Source organism: Phragmites australis, chromosome 1 (assembly GCF_958298935.1).
Source record: "Phragmites australis chromosome 1, lpPhrAust1.1, whole genome shotgun sequence".
In the NCBI taxonomy this organism is placed as follows: Eukaryota; Viridiplantae; Streptophyta; class Magnoliopsida; order Poales; family Poaceae; genus Phragmites; species Phragmites australis.
The window spans coordinates 22,727,746-22,746,808 of record NC_084921.1 but is presented as its reverse complement, the minus strand read 5'-3'; the positions used below and the strand labels follow the sequence as shown (position 1 = coordinate 22,746,808).

The 19,063-nt window shown below is 41.2% G+C and overlaps 1 protein-coding gene and 1 long non-coding RNA gene across 2 annotated transcripts; both read right to left on the bottom strand.

The window, feature by feature from the left end:
* Positions 1 to 7,705: 7,705 nt before the first annotated feature.
* Positions 7,706 to 9,581, bottom strand: LOC133888358 (uncharacterized). Its single transcript, XR_009903785.1, has 3 exons — positions 9,448 to 9,581; positions 8,430 to 8,480; positions 7,706 to 7,814 (listed from the first exon to the last, which is right to left on the bottom strand). It is a non-coding gene; the product is annotated as an uncharacterized LOC133888358 (long non-coding RNA).
* Positions 9,582 to 9,951: 370 nt separating this feature from the next.
* LOC133883545 (uncharacterized) lies at positions 9,952 to 11,143 on the bottom strand. The gene is made up of 2 exons (XM_062322899.1): positions 11,093 to 11,143; positions 9,952 to 10,566 (listed from the first exon to the last, which is right to left on the bottom strand). The coding sequence occupies exons 1-2, from the start codon at positions 11,141 to 11,143 to the stop codon at positions 9,952 to 9,954; spliced, it is 666 nt and encodes a 221-aa protein (XP_062178883.1).
* Between the last annotated feature and the right edge of the window lie 7,920 nt (positions 11,144 to 19,063).

The following is a 19,063-nucleotide window of genomic DNA, read 5'->3' as shown; positions in this document are numbered from 1 at the left end:
TGGGCACTTATCACAAGCAACACTCATGGGTTTCTTTTGTTTACGATAATTAGAGCATGAAAGAACTTCATGAGTAATTATGTCATTAGCTATTTGAGAAACTCTAGTATTAGCATCATGCAACTTCAATTCAAGAATTGAGCAATTAGAACAGGAAATTGAATTATGCAAATTAGACGTTGAACAACTTGCATTTTTAAAATGTTTGCAATTTAACACAACAAGTTTCTCATTTTTCTCAGTTTGTTCTCTAAGTGTCTCAAGAGAAGAAGCATGAACATCTCTAAAAGAAGTGAGCTTAGAATAATAGTCACATGACTTACAAGTATCATCATCAGGAATTAAAGTCTTAAGTTTTGCAATTTCAGAATCAAGCGATTCAATTAAAACATCACATTTCTTAATTTTCTTGTTACATTACTCTAAGAGTGTACCAAGAAGAACAACCGCATTAGATAGGTCATCATAAGTAGGTAATACCTCATTACCGTCACTGTTAAGTTCATCCTCGATTGAGCTTTCTTTGTTGCTTGCTATGAGACACAATCCAGTCAAATCACGCAATGTCTTGCTATTAGATGTCTCATCCTCGCTGCTCTTTGAAGCAACATCACTCAAGTTGACTTGTTTCAGCGCTGAAAGAACTTGATGCACAATCTTGCGGTTGAGAAAGCTCTTTTTCTTCCTGTTGAATGATCGCTTCTTTTCTCCTTCTCCTCTTTTGATGCTTCACCTGCAAGCTTAGGATAATTGGAACGAATGTGATGAGATCACCACATTCATAGCAATTTTGAGGACCTCCACTTCATTTCTTCCTCATACGCACATTCTGCAATGATTTAGAAAACCGAGTAGAAAGTAGTGCTAAATCTTCTTCAGGAATCAACTCAAGCTGATCATTGGTTAGTGAAGATATAGAAGATAATGAAAAACTTGATGAAGAAGATTAAATATGAGACATGCTAGGTTGAGAGACCAAAGCAATTGATTTATTAATGTTCTTCCTAGCAAAAATATCTAGCTCATGAGTTTTTAATTTAGAATAAAGTACATCTAATATAAGTGAACTCATGATAGTAGATTCTCTAATAGATGTAACTTTCATCTCCCATACTGACATATCTAAAGCTCCTAATAGTTGACGTGCATTCTCAGAATCTGTATATGTTATATTTACAGCACACAAATTACTAATAATTTTATTAAACCAAGCAAAAAAATCATCTATTGACTCACCAGGCTTCATCCCAAAACGCATGTAATCTTTCTTAAATAAATCTTGACATACCTCTTTAATAGTAGTTGAACATTCATCACATAGTGTTTTCCATACCTTGTACGCCGATTTGAGATGTATTATTCGATCGAAGTCCCTCCTTTCCAAGCCTTGGATGATCAGATTCCTTGCCTTGCTATTCTCCTCGATGAGACATATTTTGTGCCGTCACTTCATTATTCTCAAGGACCACATATGGCTTATAGACCTTTTTCCAAATTGCAAAGCCCTGTGCTTGAATGTAGGCCTCCATCTTCGCCTTACAAAACTGAAAATCAACTACATCGAAAACACAAGGTTTTGTGGAATACCTATCTGAAGCCATATTTCTAATTACCGATTAAGATCAATTAGAAAGGATTAAGGCTTTGATACCAATTGCAAGATCGAATATGCACAAAATACCGAATAAGAGGGGGTGAATGATTACGGAAACCAAATTCAAAGATCAACTCACCCAAAATGAAACTCGATTTATACTCAGTATTCCACTCGAAACAGATTGCATAAGATCTAGTAAAAACAATGTAGAGAAAGATCTACTAGTCGGATTGCTCTCAATTTTGGTTAGCAGAAACTAGATTCAGATACAAAATAAACCCCACAAGAATCGAGTAAATCGAATATGTGGATCAAGAATTATGTCTGGTCAAAGCAGATTGTGTTAACCAGAATCGAGTAGATCAAAACCTAGTTGAGTTAACAAAAAGCTACTCAAGATCAAACCAAATCCACTAGAAATTTTCTCAAATCAAACACTAGATATTCTAGCAAGGTTTTGGATGGATTAAACCAAGATGAAACTTCATGAAATTAATTGAAAACAAAAACTGAGCATGCAGATTATAGAATAGAGAGAAAATTCCAAATCAGCAACTCATCAACTTACAAAACTTGATTTTGATTGCATAAATGAGTTTAGAAGATGTCTCTCCAAAGCACAACAAGGATTTCCATGAAATCCCAAAATAGCTCTCTCTCGAGTTTCTCTATCTTTCTGCTACGTTGTGCTACCCTATTCTGCGCTTACCTACCCAATACAACAGACCTCTCTATTTATAGGATAGTCCACGCACAAATATGACCGAATCAAACTACAACTCCCTGTTGTATTCAATCTGGTCTCTATCCTCCTCTAATCACAAAAGGACAAACAACTTCTACTAATTAAGCTAATTAGCCAACAACTCTTACGTAATCATGCATGCACATCTCCCATGCATACATGCATATATGTAACCAACTCAGAGTCCATCTCCGACACTAACTCTTGTCTCAAATCCAACCACCACTCGCCTCCCTCGTGCCTGCTCCGACTTGAACACGAATTAGTTTTCACGTCCTCTCACGATCAGATCGCCTCCTACATCCATCGCGAAGCTTTGTCTCTGTATGCATTGTTCTCTCAGCTCGAATGTCCCGCATGACATCCTCGATCACCATGACCTCAGTTCCTACTAAAACTAGTCGCCGAACCTCAGTTCCTCCCTGAACTTAGTTCGTCAATCTGTCATCGACCATGTTCGCCTTCGAGCAACACCTGCACATGAATCAAACAACAATCGAGTATGAGCACAAGTCCTTCCCGACTTGACTCATGATCAGTTCATGCAACACCATGCAAACTCCAAGCAAAACCAACACACTAACATAAGCATTTCTTACCAACTCATAAACATCAACCAAATGTCATTATGTTAAATCACTTTGCTCTGCCAATTTCATCAATCAAACCAATTTTTTATCACATGATCTCACAGTCTAGGACGAAGCTTGATGAGCATAGGAATCCTAGGAAGTTTTAGGCAGAGGCTATTAGCACCGCTTGCTATATTTTCAACTAGATTTTCTTGCGCTTGATTTTGAATGTGACTTCTTATGTTTGCGTTTTGGGAGGAAGCCGAAAGTTTCTTATTTGAGAGTTTTTGGATGTCGTTGCTTCATCCTAAAGTATGGCAATCTTGACAAATTCGAATCGTGTTCTTCCGATGGGATTTTCTTAGGGTATTCTCTTTATGGTCATTCTTATAGGGTTTTTAATCTTAACACTAACACAATCATGGAATCCTGTGATGTGACATTTTATGAATGAACCCCTTGTGCTAGCCCTATTCTTGAGTGTGCAGGTGATTAGGAGATGAGCGACAATATTTTTGTAGATAGCGACCTTCCAACTCTTAGTGATGATGAGGATGATCCACTACTTAATATCACACATGCACCTGCTAGCTCCTGCATTTTCTACACTGGCAGAGGGTCCTGCAGCCTATACTTCCACTCTAGTTGCTTTCGGGCCTGCACCAACAACGTTTCACAGCGCGAGGCTCCTCAACACATTCAACGAGCACATCCCTCATAATTGGTGATTGGCAACCTTGGTGAGAGGGTATTGAGGTCCAAATCTGCTCAATATGCTCATTTCACATATTTTGCATTTGTTGCTTCTTTTGAGCCCTATGATGTTGGACACGCTCTTTCTAATTCAAATTGGGTTAGTGCCATGCATGAAGAACTAGAAAATTTTGAGAGAAACCAAGTTTGGGTCCTGGTAGAACCACCTCCAAATATTCATACCATAGGCACCAAATGAGTTTCTAAGGACAAACAGGGGGAGGATGGGTTGGTGGTTAGAAACAAGGCTAGACTTGTAGCTCAGGGTTTCACTCAAATAGAGGGGATAGACTTTAGAGAGACCTTTGCACCGTTAGCTAGACTAGAAGCCATTAGGATTCTCCATGCATTTGTGACATCCCAAGGTTTCAAGTTGTACCAAATGGATCTCAAATGTGCTTTCTTAAATGGTTTCATAGTGGAAGAGGTCTATGTTAAGCAACTCCCTGGTTTTCAGTACCTCAAATACCCACATAGAGTATACAAGCTTTAGAAGGCTTTGTATGGGCTTAAGCAGGCGTCTAGAGCTTGGTATGATAGGCTTAAGTCTTTCTTGCTATAGCATGGGTATATGATGGGGTCGATAGATAAAATCATGTTCACCTTCAAGCATGATAATGATTTTCTATTTGTTTAGATATACGTGGATGATATCATTTTTTGTGCCTCTTCTCATGCACTTGTGGCCAAGTTTGCAAAAACTATGAGCAGGGAATTTGAGAAGTCTATGATGAGCGAGCTCAACTTCTTCCTTGGGCATCAAATTAAGAAATGCAAGTAAGGTACAGTCGTTCATCAGACAAAGTACACCAAGGATTTGCTGAAGTAGTTCGACATTAGCGATGCAAAGCCCCTAGTGACACCGATGGCTACCTTGACCGTGCTTGATCCAAATGAAGATGGCAAGGAGGTAGACCAACCTGAGTACAGGAGTATGATCGGCTTCCTCCTGTACCTGATGGTGACAAGACCCGACATCCACTTCGTTGTCTGCTTGTGTGTCTGCTTCCAAGCATCACCAAGAACATCTCATCGCCAAGCGATGAAGCGTATATTGAGGTATCTTAAACACACCCTTGAGTATGGTGCTTGGTTTTCTGCATCTTCTTCTCTCTCTCTCTTCGTGGTTTTTCAGATGCAGATTTTGATAGTTGTAGAGTTGACAGGAAGAGTACCTCCGGTACTTGTCATTTTTTTGGGTACTTCTCTTATGTGTTGGTCTTCTTGCAAATAGGCTATTGTTATGCAGTCAACTGCTCAAGCTAAATATGTTGTTGCCGCTAGTTGTTATTCTTAGATTTTATGGATGGTTGCTATCTAGAGAGATTTTGGGTTAGACTTCAAGAGTGTGCCACTTTTGTGTGACAACACCAGTACCATAAGCTAAGCCAATAACCCAATCCAATACTCTAGAATCAAACATATAGATGTGAGATTCCACATTTTGTGAGACCACATTGAAAAGGGAGATATTGACCTATGCTACCTTGATACCCAACAACAACTTACCGATATCTTTATCATGCCTCTTGATGCAACTAGATTTGCCTATCTAAGGGGAGAGCTTGCAGTGTATCATCCCTATGGCGTTGTGTGAGAGGGAGTTATCTTTATATATACTCTATCTTACTTTTATTGCATTTAAATTGCATCTCATTTTGTAAGATAATCAAGGTAGTTGAGCTTTGGCTTGTATGTATTTAGCATTTCCTTTTGGTAGTCTTGAATTTGGACTAAGTTGAGTAGTTTTGCGGAGCAAACTCTTCAGCTTAGGCTCCTCTTGATGCTTTGACATGAAACATTTCATGCAAGCTAACATTTCATGCAAGCTAAAATTTGGCAATTTTATGAATTATATAGACTATGAAATGCTACATTCTTGATCATCATATTCGTAATTGTCTTGGCTTAGTCATGCTTGTGTTGAGGCTAGTTTGATGAATATCTTGATCTTGACTTCTTGGTTCAATATAGTGGATTAGAGAATATTGCACTATGTTTTATATCTTTTTCAAATGTTTAGCTCAGGATAGAACCTTGGGGGAACATGTGTTTCTTGTGTCGCAAAGACACTACTTGACTTGATCTTGTGAAAAACTTGATAATATGTGAACCTTGAACGATATTGAGCAATCAAATTTCTTGTGCTAAAATATGATTCAATACGGTTGTCTCAATATTTCGTGTGGTTTGCCAAAGAAGTAAACTCATGGTAGCTAAAAGTCAACTTGAGGATAAAACGAATAAAAAGAATATGCTTAAATGTTCCATTTTTAATCACTTGATCTAACTAAGTCTTGGTTTCATATGTGAGCGTTTGCAAAACCTACTGTCATGAATGCTTGTTTGCCTAGTTTAAGATTGAAGTTTGCTAGTTCTCAATGCTTGTATTGTCTCGACATGAATGGATGCTTATGTGGTGGTCACTTTTAACATGATTTGGCTATGTGAACCTAAATGCGCCAACAATTCTTCAGTTTTAGCTTGTGTAGCGTCATGTTCTTGTGACACTATATCTTTTTGAGCCTTTGTGCAATTATGAGCTCCACTTTCTATTCTTCATAGCCATTTGACATTTCTAGCTTTTGCAAATGCTTTGTGGTATACTTGCGAAAGCTTACTAGGATTGCATGTTCTTGCATTGCATTGTGTTTTGTCCTTGATGTTTGCATTGCCAAAGGGAGAACTTATGCACTGAAATCACAAAAAAGAAGAGTCCCAAAATCTATGCATTCATCAAGGAGGAGCTTTTGCATTTGGCTTGTGTCTGCCTCTCTTCGAGCTTTTGCTACTCTTCTTATGACAAGTGACATCTTTTGCTTTTTAGAGTTTTTTTATCACTTGGATGAGCTTATCTTGTTGAAAGTTTTTAAACCAAAATCTTTGTGCTTTGAGGGTTATCAATGCACTCATCAAAGGGGAGACTGAGAAGCTAAGTTGAAATGTGTCTTGGTTTATATGTGATGATTGATTGACAAGATGGTTAATTTGGTTTGTTAATTTGTGGGATTGCTTAAATATGTATATGTGTTGCAATTATGATCATGACTAACCAAAGTTGAAGAGAAAAATAGAGTTTGCATTTTTTGTCTCTGAGTCTAGGAAAATTGTACACATCGGATGATCCAGCGCTGGGACATTTGAACACGCCAGATGATCCGGCACTAGGACATTTGAACATGCTGGATGGTCCGGCATTTAGGAAGTTTACACGCCAAAGCATTTTAAGCCAAAGGCAAAAATATAAGTGTACACCAAAAGGTCCAGCGATGGAATAAAGTGAACACCGAAGCTTTTCTTGCAAAGAGGTTGCAAACTTGCTCTGGTGGACTTATACACGTCGGATGGTCCAGCGCTTAAAGGAATGAACGCTAGATTCCTCGCCAGAGTAATTTTTCCATAGAGAGTGCAAAATGGGTTCTGTCAAGGATGAATATACCGGATGGTCTGGCAATGAGATGATGTCCATGTCAAACTAATTTGTCCAGAGAGGTTGCAGACATCTTGGTTGGGGACATTGCACACACTGGGTGGCCTGGCACTTAGAGGTGTGAATGTCGGATCATCTGGTGTTCTCGATTTTCTGTGGGTGTGCTTTTGAATAGAGATTTTGATTTCATGTAACTAGAGATGAAGTTGAACGTATGTGTTTGCTTGTCTTGTGTTCTGCATGTGATGGATGCAACTTGGAGGTTGATGGTCGAATGATCGGGGCCAAGCGGGGGTGCTTGGTGCTAAACGATCGAGGAGGTCGGGCGGAGTCAAGGGTGATCCTAGCTATGCACATGGAGGTTAAGTGTAACACCCAGGGCCACCAGAATCCTGGGATGTCACTAAACTACGCAACCTACAACTAGCCATAATAAAAAAAATAGCAGCATCTCCTCTATAAAAAAAAACCATCGCGGAAGCATTAACATAGATAAACAAGATATGCGGATTCTCACAATAACGGATAGAAACATCCTAACATGAACCAAAAGGAAAATATTAAGTTTAACTTCACCACCATACTTTAAACTTCAAACGTACGACTCTAAGGACTAAACTTTATTTATTATTGCAGCACAACGATAAAAAAAAATATAGGCATGAAGTGCAAAACGTGCTGCTACATTCCCATCCCTTCACGATATGCATCAAATACCTGTAAGAAGTAATGCAAGGGTGAGATATAAAATCCCAGCAAGCAAACTTGTTTTGACAAGTTATTTAAACCACAAGTTGATTAAGCATCGATTTAATACAGTTTTCTCAAGACATAAGACATGTTAGAATAGTATTAACAACATTAAAGAATAACTTCAAATAAAGATCACAACCACATGTGTAACTTCATATCCATAATAACATATAAATGTTACTAATTTCCAAGAATGCATATGAATGCAATGATATGTCTTCTTTTACATCGCACCTCTCCTCGGGCAACGTACGATGTGTACCGGTACAGTCGTGATTTTTACGACATAACTTCCAATGCATATGCAAATGCAAGTGCACATGGTAGAAATATGCTGCAATTGCATTAAAGTATACTACCAATAATACTTCAACTTCATCCTCAAGTCAAATAACAATATAGCTCACAAGAATTGTAGCAACGTAAACATAGATATGAGTCAATGATTAAACATGCTTAAACATAGAGCATAACATAAAGTTCAGATCACAGTTAAATTATCATGGTTCAGAAATAAAGGTGTAGGTGATGAAAATAACAAGTCAAAATGGTAGCAACAACATAGCTACGTTTACTTACCTTCTACCGACGATAATGGCCAACTTCAAGTGTGAGACGAAGAACCATCACCTAAACATAACCATAACTCAGCACCAACACTCCTTGTAACATGCAAATACATAAAACAAAGCGTTCCTACGCCCGAAACCCTCAAACAAGACATATCGACCAAAAACAGCACACACGCAATAGTTTGACAGGAGCAGCAGTACTTATCTTTTTCGTAACTATTTTTCTACCACAGATATAATAGCAAACGAATACATTTTCGGAAACTACAGAACAAGGGCTACAACTTTTGTTGGGACGACACAATTTTCTCATGCCTCTAAGGTCTCCTAAATAACATAGCAAAACAGCCCTAGAAACCTGTTGTCAATTTCAGACAGCAGCCACCCAAACTTGTTTATCTCCAGAAATACGCAACGAAAAATTCTAAAATTTTGTGGACATGTAGATCATAACACAAGCTTCAACTTTTGTATCATTAGGATCTACATAAAACATTTCTAACAAGGCCTAATCAAGTTCTGAACTTCGACAACGAAATCTGTCAACCATTAATTGCAGAAAAGTTCAGAACAGCGTAACTAGAGCTACAACCGATGAAAAATTGCATTGTTCACACCATTGGAAAGCTTAATGAATCCTCTACAACCTTCTAGCATTCTGAACAATTGGCTCGGCAACTAAGATACCCAAAAACAGAATAGATCTAACACTGATAGAAATTCGACAGAGGTACAACAGTCACATTCAGACAGAAATATCTCCTAAACCACATAGCCAAAAATTCTGAAATTTCACTGGTAGCTAGGTTTCGACGTTATCTACAACTTTCTAGTTGATCACTTCCACAGGAAAAATCATCTAGATCACCGAAACATCAAGAACACACACACTGCTCAATCTGCCTGCCCGCAGAACACTCAGTTCGACCCCAAACCACAAATTCCCCGAGCCAAAACCTCTCAAACCAAGATCTACCGGCCATAATCATCAATCAAAACATGAAGAACAGCAGGGGAATTGTTACCTTAGGGCACCACAGCAAGAAAACCCCAAAATCCTCTAGCCCCAAACCTCCTCTTCCCCTCTTCTCCTTGCTTTTCCTTGCTGCCCTTCCCTTCCCCTTCTTCTCCTCTTCCTTTCTCTTCTCTCTACTGCACAAGAGCAAAAGCAGGGGGGCGGTAGCGGCATAGAAGAGGGAAGGCTAGGGTTTGGCGGGGTGGAGGGGGAAAAGAAGGGGGGGCGCATGGGCCTTTGGGGGAGGGGCTAGGCTAACCGGCCCAAGCCCAGGTTGGCTCAGCCCACTCTCATGGTTAAAGCTTCTCTATTTTAAAAGAAATGCACTGCTGCAATTTAACTCACTTTATTCTCTTTTCTTTCCTGGCGAGAGCAATTCAATACCCAGAAAACCGGAAACGATGACTTCCAATTTCCTTCCAAAATTTTAGGGCATTACATTCTCCCCTCCTTTAAAGAATTTGTCCCCGAATTCAGCTATACTACGACCGCTACGGAAAAGAAACATACCAACTTAAACCAAAACTTGAAATTGACCTTCCTCGAAGAGCGCTGGATACCTCTTACGCATTTGCTCCTCGAGTTCCCAAGTAGCTGAACGTTCCGACTGATTAGTCCATAAAACCTTCACATATTTGATCATCCTCTTCCTCATGACTCGTTCTAACGTGTCGAAGATAGGCATTGGGCGACACTCAACAGACAAGTCCTGTTGTACTCTGATAGGCTCAAGATCAATCTTATGCTCTGGATCCCGCAGATACTTCCTCAACATGGATACATGGAAGACATTATGCACACCACTCATAGAATCTGGTAACTGTAGACGGTAAGCCAAACTATCAACTCGAGCTGTGATGACAAAAGGTCCAATGTACCTCGGGCTAAGCTTCCCTGTAGTGCCAAATCGAACAACACCCTTTGTGGGCGATACTCTGAGGAGAACTTGGTCACCTACCACAAACTCCAGCTCACGTCTCCTCACATCTGCATAACTCTTCTGTCGGCTCTGAGCGGCCAACATGTTCTGCCGTATCTCCCACACTTTCTCGGCAGTCTGCTGAATGATCTCAGGACCAAGCACAGCCCTCTCACCAGACGAATCCCAACACAGGGGGAAACACACTTCCTGCCATACAAAGCCTCATATGGAGCCATCTTAATGCTAGCATGATAACTGTTGTTATAGGCAAACTCCACCAAAGCAAGGTGATCCTCCCAACTGCCCTTCCAAGAAAGGACACAAGCACGTAGCATACCCTCCAAGGTCTGAATGGTCTGCTCGGACTGCCCATCTGTCTGATGATGGAAAGCGGTACTCAAAGAAAGCTTAGTGCCCATAGCACTCTGAAGGCTCTGCCAAAACTTCGATACAAACTTGGCGTCTCGATCTGATACAATCGACTTAGGCACACCATGCAACCTCACCACTTCCTTGATATACAAGGGAACTAAATCCTAAGCTGAACTCATCATCTTCATAGGAATGAAATGCGTGGACTTAGTGAGCCTATCCACAACAACCCATATGGCATCCCTACCATGAGGCGATCAGGGTAAACCAACCACAAAGTCCATAGTGATATGCTCCCATTTCCACTCAGGAACCTCTAAAGACTGAGCAACCCCGCAGGCCTCTTATGCTCGGCCTTTACCTGTTGACATACACCACAAGCTGCCACATACTCGGCAATATCAACCTTCATCCTTTTCCACCAGAAGCTTCACTTCAGATCTCTGTACATCTTAGTCTCACCGGGATGAATTGTATATGGAGTCCGATGAGCCTCTCTCAAGATGTCCATCTTCACATCTGACTTCTGTGGCACACAAAGACGTCCTCTGAAATGGACTACATCATGCTCATCGATACTGAACTCCCGAGGTCTGCCATCCGCAATCCTTTTGCGAACCTCCTGAATCAAGCGGTCATGTTGCTGTGCCTCACGCACTCTCTCGAGTATGGGTGACTGAATGATCAACTGGGTCTCCTCTCTTGTAGTGTCTGCATAGCAAAAGGAAATACCCATACGATCCAATTCTGCAACCAAAGGCATCACTGTCTTAGGAACACCCGTCCTGCTTGGGGCATCTGCCACCACATTAGCCTTCCCAGGGTGATACTGGATCTTCAGATCATAATCCTTTATCAACTCAAGCCATCTACGCTGTCTCAAATTCAGCTCCTTCTGAGTAAAGATATACTTGAGGCTTTTGTGATCAGTAAAGATATCACAAGACTCACCATAGAGATAATGCCTTCAATACTTCAAAGCAAACACCACTGCAGCCAACTCTAGATCATGGGTAGGATAGTTCCTCTCATGGTTCTTCAACTGTCGGGAAGCATAAGCAATTACTACCAAGACCAATACGGGAAGCATCTGTATACACCGTGAAGCACTTGCCGCTCTCAGGCAAAACTAGAATAGGAGCATTCACCAACTTATCCTTCAGAGTCCGGAAACTGGCCTCACAATCATCAGTCCACATAAAAGGAACACCCTTCTCAGTAAGCTTGGTCATCGGCTTTGCAATACTAGAGAAGTCCTGCACAAAACACCGGTAATAACCAGCAAGACCAAGGAAGCTCCGTATCTCCGTCACACTGGTTGGCCTTTGCCATTCCACCACTGACGCAACATTCTTAGGATCAACAGTAATACCATGCTGATTAATCACATGCCCAAGGAAGCTCACTTCAGAAAGCTAGAAAGCACATTTCTTCAACTTTGCATAGAACTTATTCTTCCGGAGAGCATCCAAAACAAGACTAAGATGACACTCATCTCCTCATCGGACTGGGAGTAGATCAAAATATCATCGATGAAAACAACAATGAAGTCATCCAAGTACTCATGCAACATCTTATTCATCGCTTCCATAAAGATAGCAGGGGCATTCGTTAGTCCAAAAGACATAAAAACATACTCATAATGCCCATACCTCGTGATAAAAGCAGTCTTCTCAATATGCTCCTCCTTAATCCTTATCTGGTGATACCCAGAGTTCAAATCAATCTTGGAAAATACCTTAGCACCTCTTAACTGATCAAAGAGAGCATCAATATGAGGCAGAGGATACTTATTCTTGATGGTCACCTAATTAAGAGCACGATAATCCACACATAGCCTCTTAGAGCCATCCTTCTTCTCCACAAACAACACCGGAAAAGCCCAAGGTGACTTACTAGGTCTGATGAATCCCTTAGCAAGAAGATCATCTAACTGCTTCTTCAACTCCACCTGCTCCACTGGAGCCATCCGATACATAATTCTATAGATAGGCTGCGTGCCAGGAACCAACTTGATCTCAAAAACCGAATCACGCTCAGGGGGCACACCTGGAAGTTCATCAGGAAAACATCGGAGTAGCGACACACCACTGGGATATCCTCCACGTGTAAGGCAACCTTGCGATCCTCGACCATTGCCAAAAGAACGCCAGACTTCCAAGTCCAACGATCAGGAAACAAATGGCACAACAAAAAGAGAGTGTACTTCACCGCACTCCCTTGAAAGACCACCTCTCGACCCGACGGTGCCTGTAAAGAGACTGTCTTCCAGAAACATGAGATAACAGCTCGATACTGAGAAAGCCAATCCATGCCAAGAATAACGTCAAAAGGATCCAAAGGAATTACCACCAGATTAGCAACAAAGGTTTCATTAGCAAGATGAATAGCACAACCGGTGCAAACAGAAGAACTGGAGATGAGACCTCTAGCAGAACTGACAACAATAGACTGACTAATCTTCTGCATAGAAAGACTAGCACGAACCACAAAACCCTCCGAGACAAATGAGAAGCTAGCGCCAGAATCGAAAAGAGCATGCACATCAAATGAATCAACTGAAATAATACATGTCACCACGTCGACACGGTCTCTGCCGTCAACACAGGGCATAGCATATGCCCCTGGAACTGGAGGTGCCGAAGGAGCAGTAGCCTGGGTTGGTCGAAACAACCCAGACTGAGGCATCGAAGGAGTAGTCAGTGTAGTCAGAGGCGCCATCAAGTACTGAGGGTAGATTGGCATGGGCAGGTACTGCTGAGTGGAAGGCGCTGGCAAGCACTGCAGAGTGGGTGGCGCAGGAAGGTGTTGCTGTGCAGAGGAGGTCGCCGCCATCATCTGGACGGTGCTACTAGAATGTGAAGCTGAGGAAGAAGACACTAGCTCGCAATGCACCTTCCCATTGGGATTCTTCCTACAGACCACGTCCTTGTGATCCATTCCACAGATAGAACACCTGCCGGTCCACTGACACTCCACACGACAGTGCGCGTCGCCACACCGGAAGCACACCAGCCCCATGCCAGGCTTGGGAATAGCCCGGTACTGAGGTGCGCTCCCTCCTGAAGCATTGGACTGAGAAGACTTGCCGCGGTATGGCTGGTGATGCTGGAACTTCCCCTTCTTGTGAATAGGGCCACCAGAATGGCCCTTCCTATCGCTCTGACTGCGAGACTGCTCACCACCTGAAAACTTCTGCAAGTCAACAGTGTACACCTGCTGCATCTCCACACCTAAAGCCTGTTCCACTGTAGTGTGGAAGTCAACCACTGGAAAAGCACCCAACACTTGGCGGATTGAATGCTTAAGACCTTGACGAAAGTGTTTTCCCTTCTCTACCTCATCATGCGCCACGTGTGGGATGAAGCGGACAATCTAATTGAAGCCCACTTCATACTCTGCAACTGACTTCTTATCTTGCGTATAGGCATTCATATCAATCTTCATCTTATCCAGGAAAGTCACCGGGTAGAACCTCCTCTCAAACTGCCTGACAAACTCGTGCCAGAACAACGGGCCATGTGCAGCCGTGCGAGCTGACTACACACCCTTCCACCATATCTGAGCCTCACCTTTCAGCAGTTGTACCCCATAACGAACACGATCGTGAGCCAACACATCAAAAGCCTCCATCTTGTCCTCCACATACGACAGCCAATCAGCAGCATGAACCGGAGTACCACTGCCGTCAAAACTGTCTAGCTTCATGCCAACCCACTGCATGAGAGAAACACCGCTGACAGGACCATCTGCAATAGGAGCAGCACCAAAAGAAGCGCCCGTAGGGGCACCAGCAGCAGAGGCAGCCTGCCTCAACGTCCTCAACTCGTCCTGCATTGCCCGCATCGCGGCTACTAGCTCAGCTTGGCCATCACCATCTTGTGTAGTCGGAGCACGCCTCATAGGTGGCATAACTACTGCCACCAAAACATACAAACAACACAAACATCCATTTCAAGTAATTAAGCATAAGCACTAGACAGAGCAAAACATAACATGATAGGAGCAAAGATATGCAAACCCTTACCCAACCTACATGTGCAAGTGTGTCAAATTAAGCCTTATTTTACCTAGAATCTAAAACCTAGGCTCTGATACAAACTGTAACACCCTAGGGCCACCAGAATCCTAGGATGTCACTAAACTACGCAACCTACAACTAGCCATAATAAAAAAATGGCAACATCTCCTCTATATAAAAAAAAAACATCGCGGAAGCATTAACATAGATAAACAAGATATGCGGATTCTCACAATAACGGATAGAAACATCCTAACATGAACCAAAAGGAAAATATTAAGTTTAACTTCACCACCACACTTTAAACTTCAAACATACGACTCTAAAGACTAAACTTTATTTATTATTACAGCACAATGATAAAAAAAAAAATAGGCATGAAGTGCAAAACGTGCTGCTACATTCCCATCCCTTCACGATATGCATCAAATACCTGTAAGAAGTAATGCAAGGGTGAGATATAAAATCCCAGCAAGCAAACTTGTTTTGACAAGTTATTTAAACCACAAGTTGATTAAGCATCGATTTAATACAGTTTTCTCAAGACATAAGACATGTTAGGATAGTATTAACAACATTAAAGAATAACTTCAAATAAAGATCACAACCACATGTGTAACTTCATATCCACAATAACATATAAATGTTATTAATTTCCAAGAATGCATATGAATGCAATAATATGTCTTCTTTTACATCGCACCCCTCCTCGGGCAACGTACGATGTGTACCGGTACAGTCGTGATTTTTACGACATAACTTCCAATGCATATGCAAATGCAAGTGCACATGGTAGAAATATGCTGCAATTGCATTAAAGTATACTACCAATAATACTTCAACTTCATCCTCAAGTCAAATAACAATATAGCTCACAAGAATTGTAGCAACGTAAAGATAGATATGAGTCAATGATTAAACATGCTTAAACATAGAGCATAACATAAAGTTCAGATCACAATTAAATTGTCATGATTCTGAAATAAAGGTGTAGGTGATGAAAATAACAAGTCAAAACGGTAGCACCAACATAGCTACGTTTACTTGCCTTCTACCGACGATAATGGCCAACTTCAAGTGTGAGACGAAGAACCATCACCTAAACATAACCATAACTCAGCACCAACACTCCTCGTAACATGCAAATACATAAAACAAAGCGCTCCTACGCCCGAAACCCTCAAACAAGACATATCGACCAAAAACAGCACACACGCAATAGTTTGACAGGAGCAGCAGTAATTATCTTTTTCGTAACTATTTTTCTACCACAGATATAATAGCAAACGAATACATTTTCGGAAACTACAGAACAAGGGCTACAACTTTCGTTCAGACGACACAATTTTCTCATGCCTCTAAGGTCTCCTAAATGACATAGCAAAACAGCCCTAGAAACCTATCGTCAATTTCAGAGAGCAGCCACCCAAACTTGTTTATCTCCAGAAATACGCAATGAAAAATTCTAAAATTTTGTGGACACGTAGATCATAACACAAGCTTCAACTTTTGTATCATTTGGATCTACATAAAACATCTCTAACAAGGCCTAATCAAGTTCTGAACTTCGACAATGAAATCTGTCAACCATTAATTGCAGAAAAGTTCAGAACAGCGTAACTAGAGTTACAACCAATGAAAAATTGCATTGTTCACACCATTGAAAAGCTTAATGAATCCTCTACAACCTTCTAGCATTCTGAACAATTGGCTCAGCAACTAAGATGCTCAAAAACAGAATAGATCTAACATTGACAGAAATTCGACAGAGGTACAACAGTCTGATTCAGACAGCAATATCTCCTAAACCACATGGCAAAAAATTCTGAAATTTCACTGGTAGCTAGGTTACTACATTAGCTACAACTTTCTAGTTGATCACTTCCACAGAAAAAATCATCTAGGTCACCGAAACATCAAGAACACGCACACTACTCAATCTGCCTGCGCGCAGAACACTCAGTTCGACCCCAAACCACAAATTCCCCTAACCAAAACCTCTCAAACCAAGATCTACCGGCCATAATCATCAATCAAAACATGAAGAACAGCAGGGGAATTGTTACCTTAGGGCACCACAGCAAGAAAACCCCAAAATCCTCTAGCTCCAAACCTCCTCTTCCCCTCTTCTCCTTGGACTGCTAGGGTTTGGCGGGGTGGAGGGGGAAAAGAAGGGGGGGCGTATGGGCCTTTGGGGGAGGGGCTAGGCTAACCGGCCCAAGCCCAGGTTGGTTCAGCCCACTCTCATGGTTAAAGCTTCTCTATTTTAAAAGAAATGCACTGCTGCAATTTGCCTCACTTTATTCTCTTTTCTTTCTCGGCGAGAGCGATTCAATACCAAAAAACCAGAAACGATGACTTCCAATTTCCTTCCAAAATTTTAGGGCATTACATTAAGCAAAGCTTGTGAAAATGGATGAAGATGGCATGTTGATAAAATTAAGAGAAGGGGATACCGAGGCAAGTGACAAGGCAGCCCGAGGAATCTAGATCAGGAGAGACTCGCCAGCGGTCAAGATCGCAAGACAGAGTACACGTATTGGCATCAGGATGATTGCTTAAGGAGTAAGCAAGTGGCAGTGAGTCACGCTTTGAGAAGCATGCAAGCAGTTTGTAGTTTTGCCTCAAAACCGTGGAAGGATGGGGTGCATGTGGCACATCGTGAAGCTTGCATCGAGGCGAAACTAAGTCATGAAGAAGCAATGGTTGTTCGATGAATAGAGCGAAAAATGGACCAAAGTGCCCTGGCGGTGGGTAGGAGGCCATTGGAAGGGATAGGTATTTTGGGAACAAGAAAACTTAAGGATTAAGCTACCTCCCTAGGCCTATAAATAGAGGGATAGGGCTTTGTACGAGGCTTGAGCCAGCCATTTGAGTTTGTATGCTAGATTTTTAGAGGAATGGAGAGAGGAGTGCTTAGCCTATGTGTGTGTGAGAGCTTTTAGAGTGAAACTACTTTGTAATCTGCCTAAAAAGTGCTGACCTTTGCAAGAAATGAATTGGTTGTTTCCTCCGATGCTTGTATTCATCTCCTTCCAGTCTCCCTCTATTGGCTCCCTTGCTTTGTTGTGAGTTTTTCTCTTTTTGGTTGTGATGTTCGTTTTTTGTTGTTAATATGAAATTTTCCCAACTTAGGAAGTCATTCTCCTTGTTCCTAGAGGCATAAAATTCACATACAAATGTATACTAGTTTTTCTTGAATTTCTTGCCTCTAAATCATCAACTTTGAGAGTTTCTTTACCAAGTGACTATCTTTTGGGGTTCAAAGTGCTCTTCCTTCAATTTGCAATCTTTGTGTGGCTATGACTCATGGAATAAGTTTCAATGGAACATAAAGTTCATATACATCCACGAGAGCCATGCTTACTTTGAGGATCTTTTGGTGCAATATGTCTTTCCTAAGTTTTTACTTCCGCTCTTGATTTTGAGGTGCGTTGGGTGACAAAAAGGAGAAGGCCATCAGTTTTGAAAGAAATTTTTGAGCTGCCTATTCAACCCCCCCCCCCCCTCTTTCTAGTTGCCTTTCTCGGTCCTACTGTTTGTAATCTTTGAAGCCTCATTTCACATACTGATCAGGGGCTTGACGATGGGCAGTATAAAACTACAATATATTAAAATATTATATGTATTCATATTACCGAGGGTTTCCTGTATTCTTGGACCATACATCATGTATTCACGTAGGTATAAGGGTATCTCGTAAATAGGGTAGTTTATCTCTAAGGATAATAGAACCCTACTTGGAAAGGAGTCCAGAGGCCACATGGCATCCCCCATATATATACGGAACCAGGAGACCCTACAAAGGTCAAGACATGATCCCATTGCCCAAGAATACAGAAGCCTCAAGCCCTCAAGCCTTCTGTGTTCGCGATCTACATCAACATTTCACCGAGACTACATGCAAAGAGCCCTCGACTAGGTTTTGATCGATCAACTTAGCCAAGACCCCCCCCCCTATAATCTGTCTCGAAGATCAATACAAGACCACATGACGTAGAGCTATTATCCTTTGGGAGGTATGAACCTGTCAAAATCCCTGTGTTTTGGTGTACGATTCAGATACAAGGAGTAGACCTTACTTTATTCATGTATTCGTAAGTTGGCGATTCACAAATCGTCGACATATATGATGCTCAAAATATAGATCTAGGTTTAATTATGTACAACTATGAATGGCTAGCTTTAATCTAGTTTTCTACATAAATTAAGGTTTTTTATTACATGAATTTTACTATAAATAGCTGGCTTTAATTTCTCATTTCTATGGTTAATGTATACATGTATGTAATGTAATGATAATCATTCATT

Coding starts and splice junctions, on each gene's coding strand:
- LOC133883545 (XM_062322899.1), bottom strand. CDS start 11,143: ATGAAGGTTGATATTGCCGAGTATGTGGCAGCTTGTGGTGTATGTCAA. Junction 10,567..11,092: donor CTTGTGGTGTATGTCAACAG/GTAAAGGCCGAG, acceptor TTTGTATGGCAG/GAAGTGTGTTTCCCCCTGTG.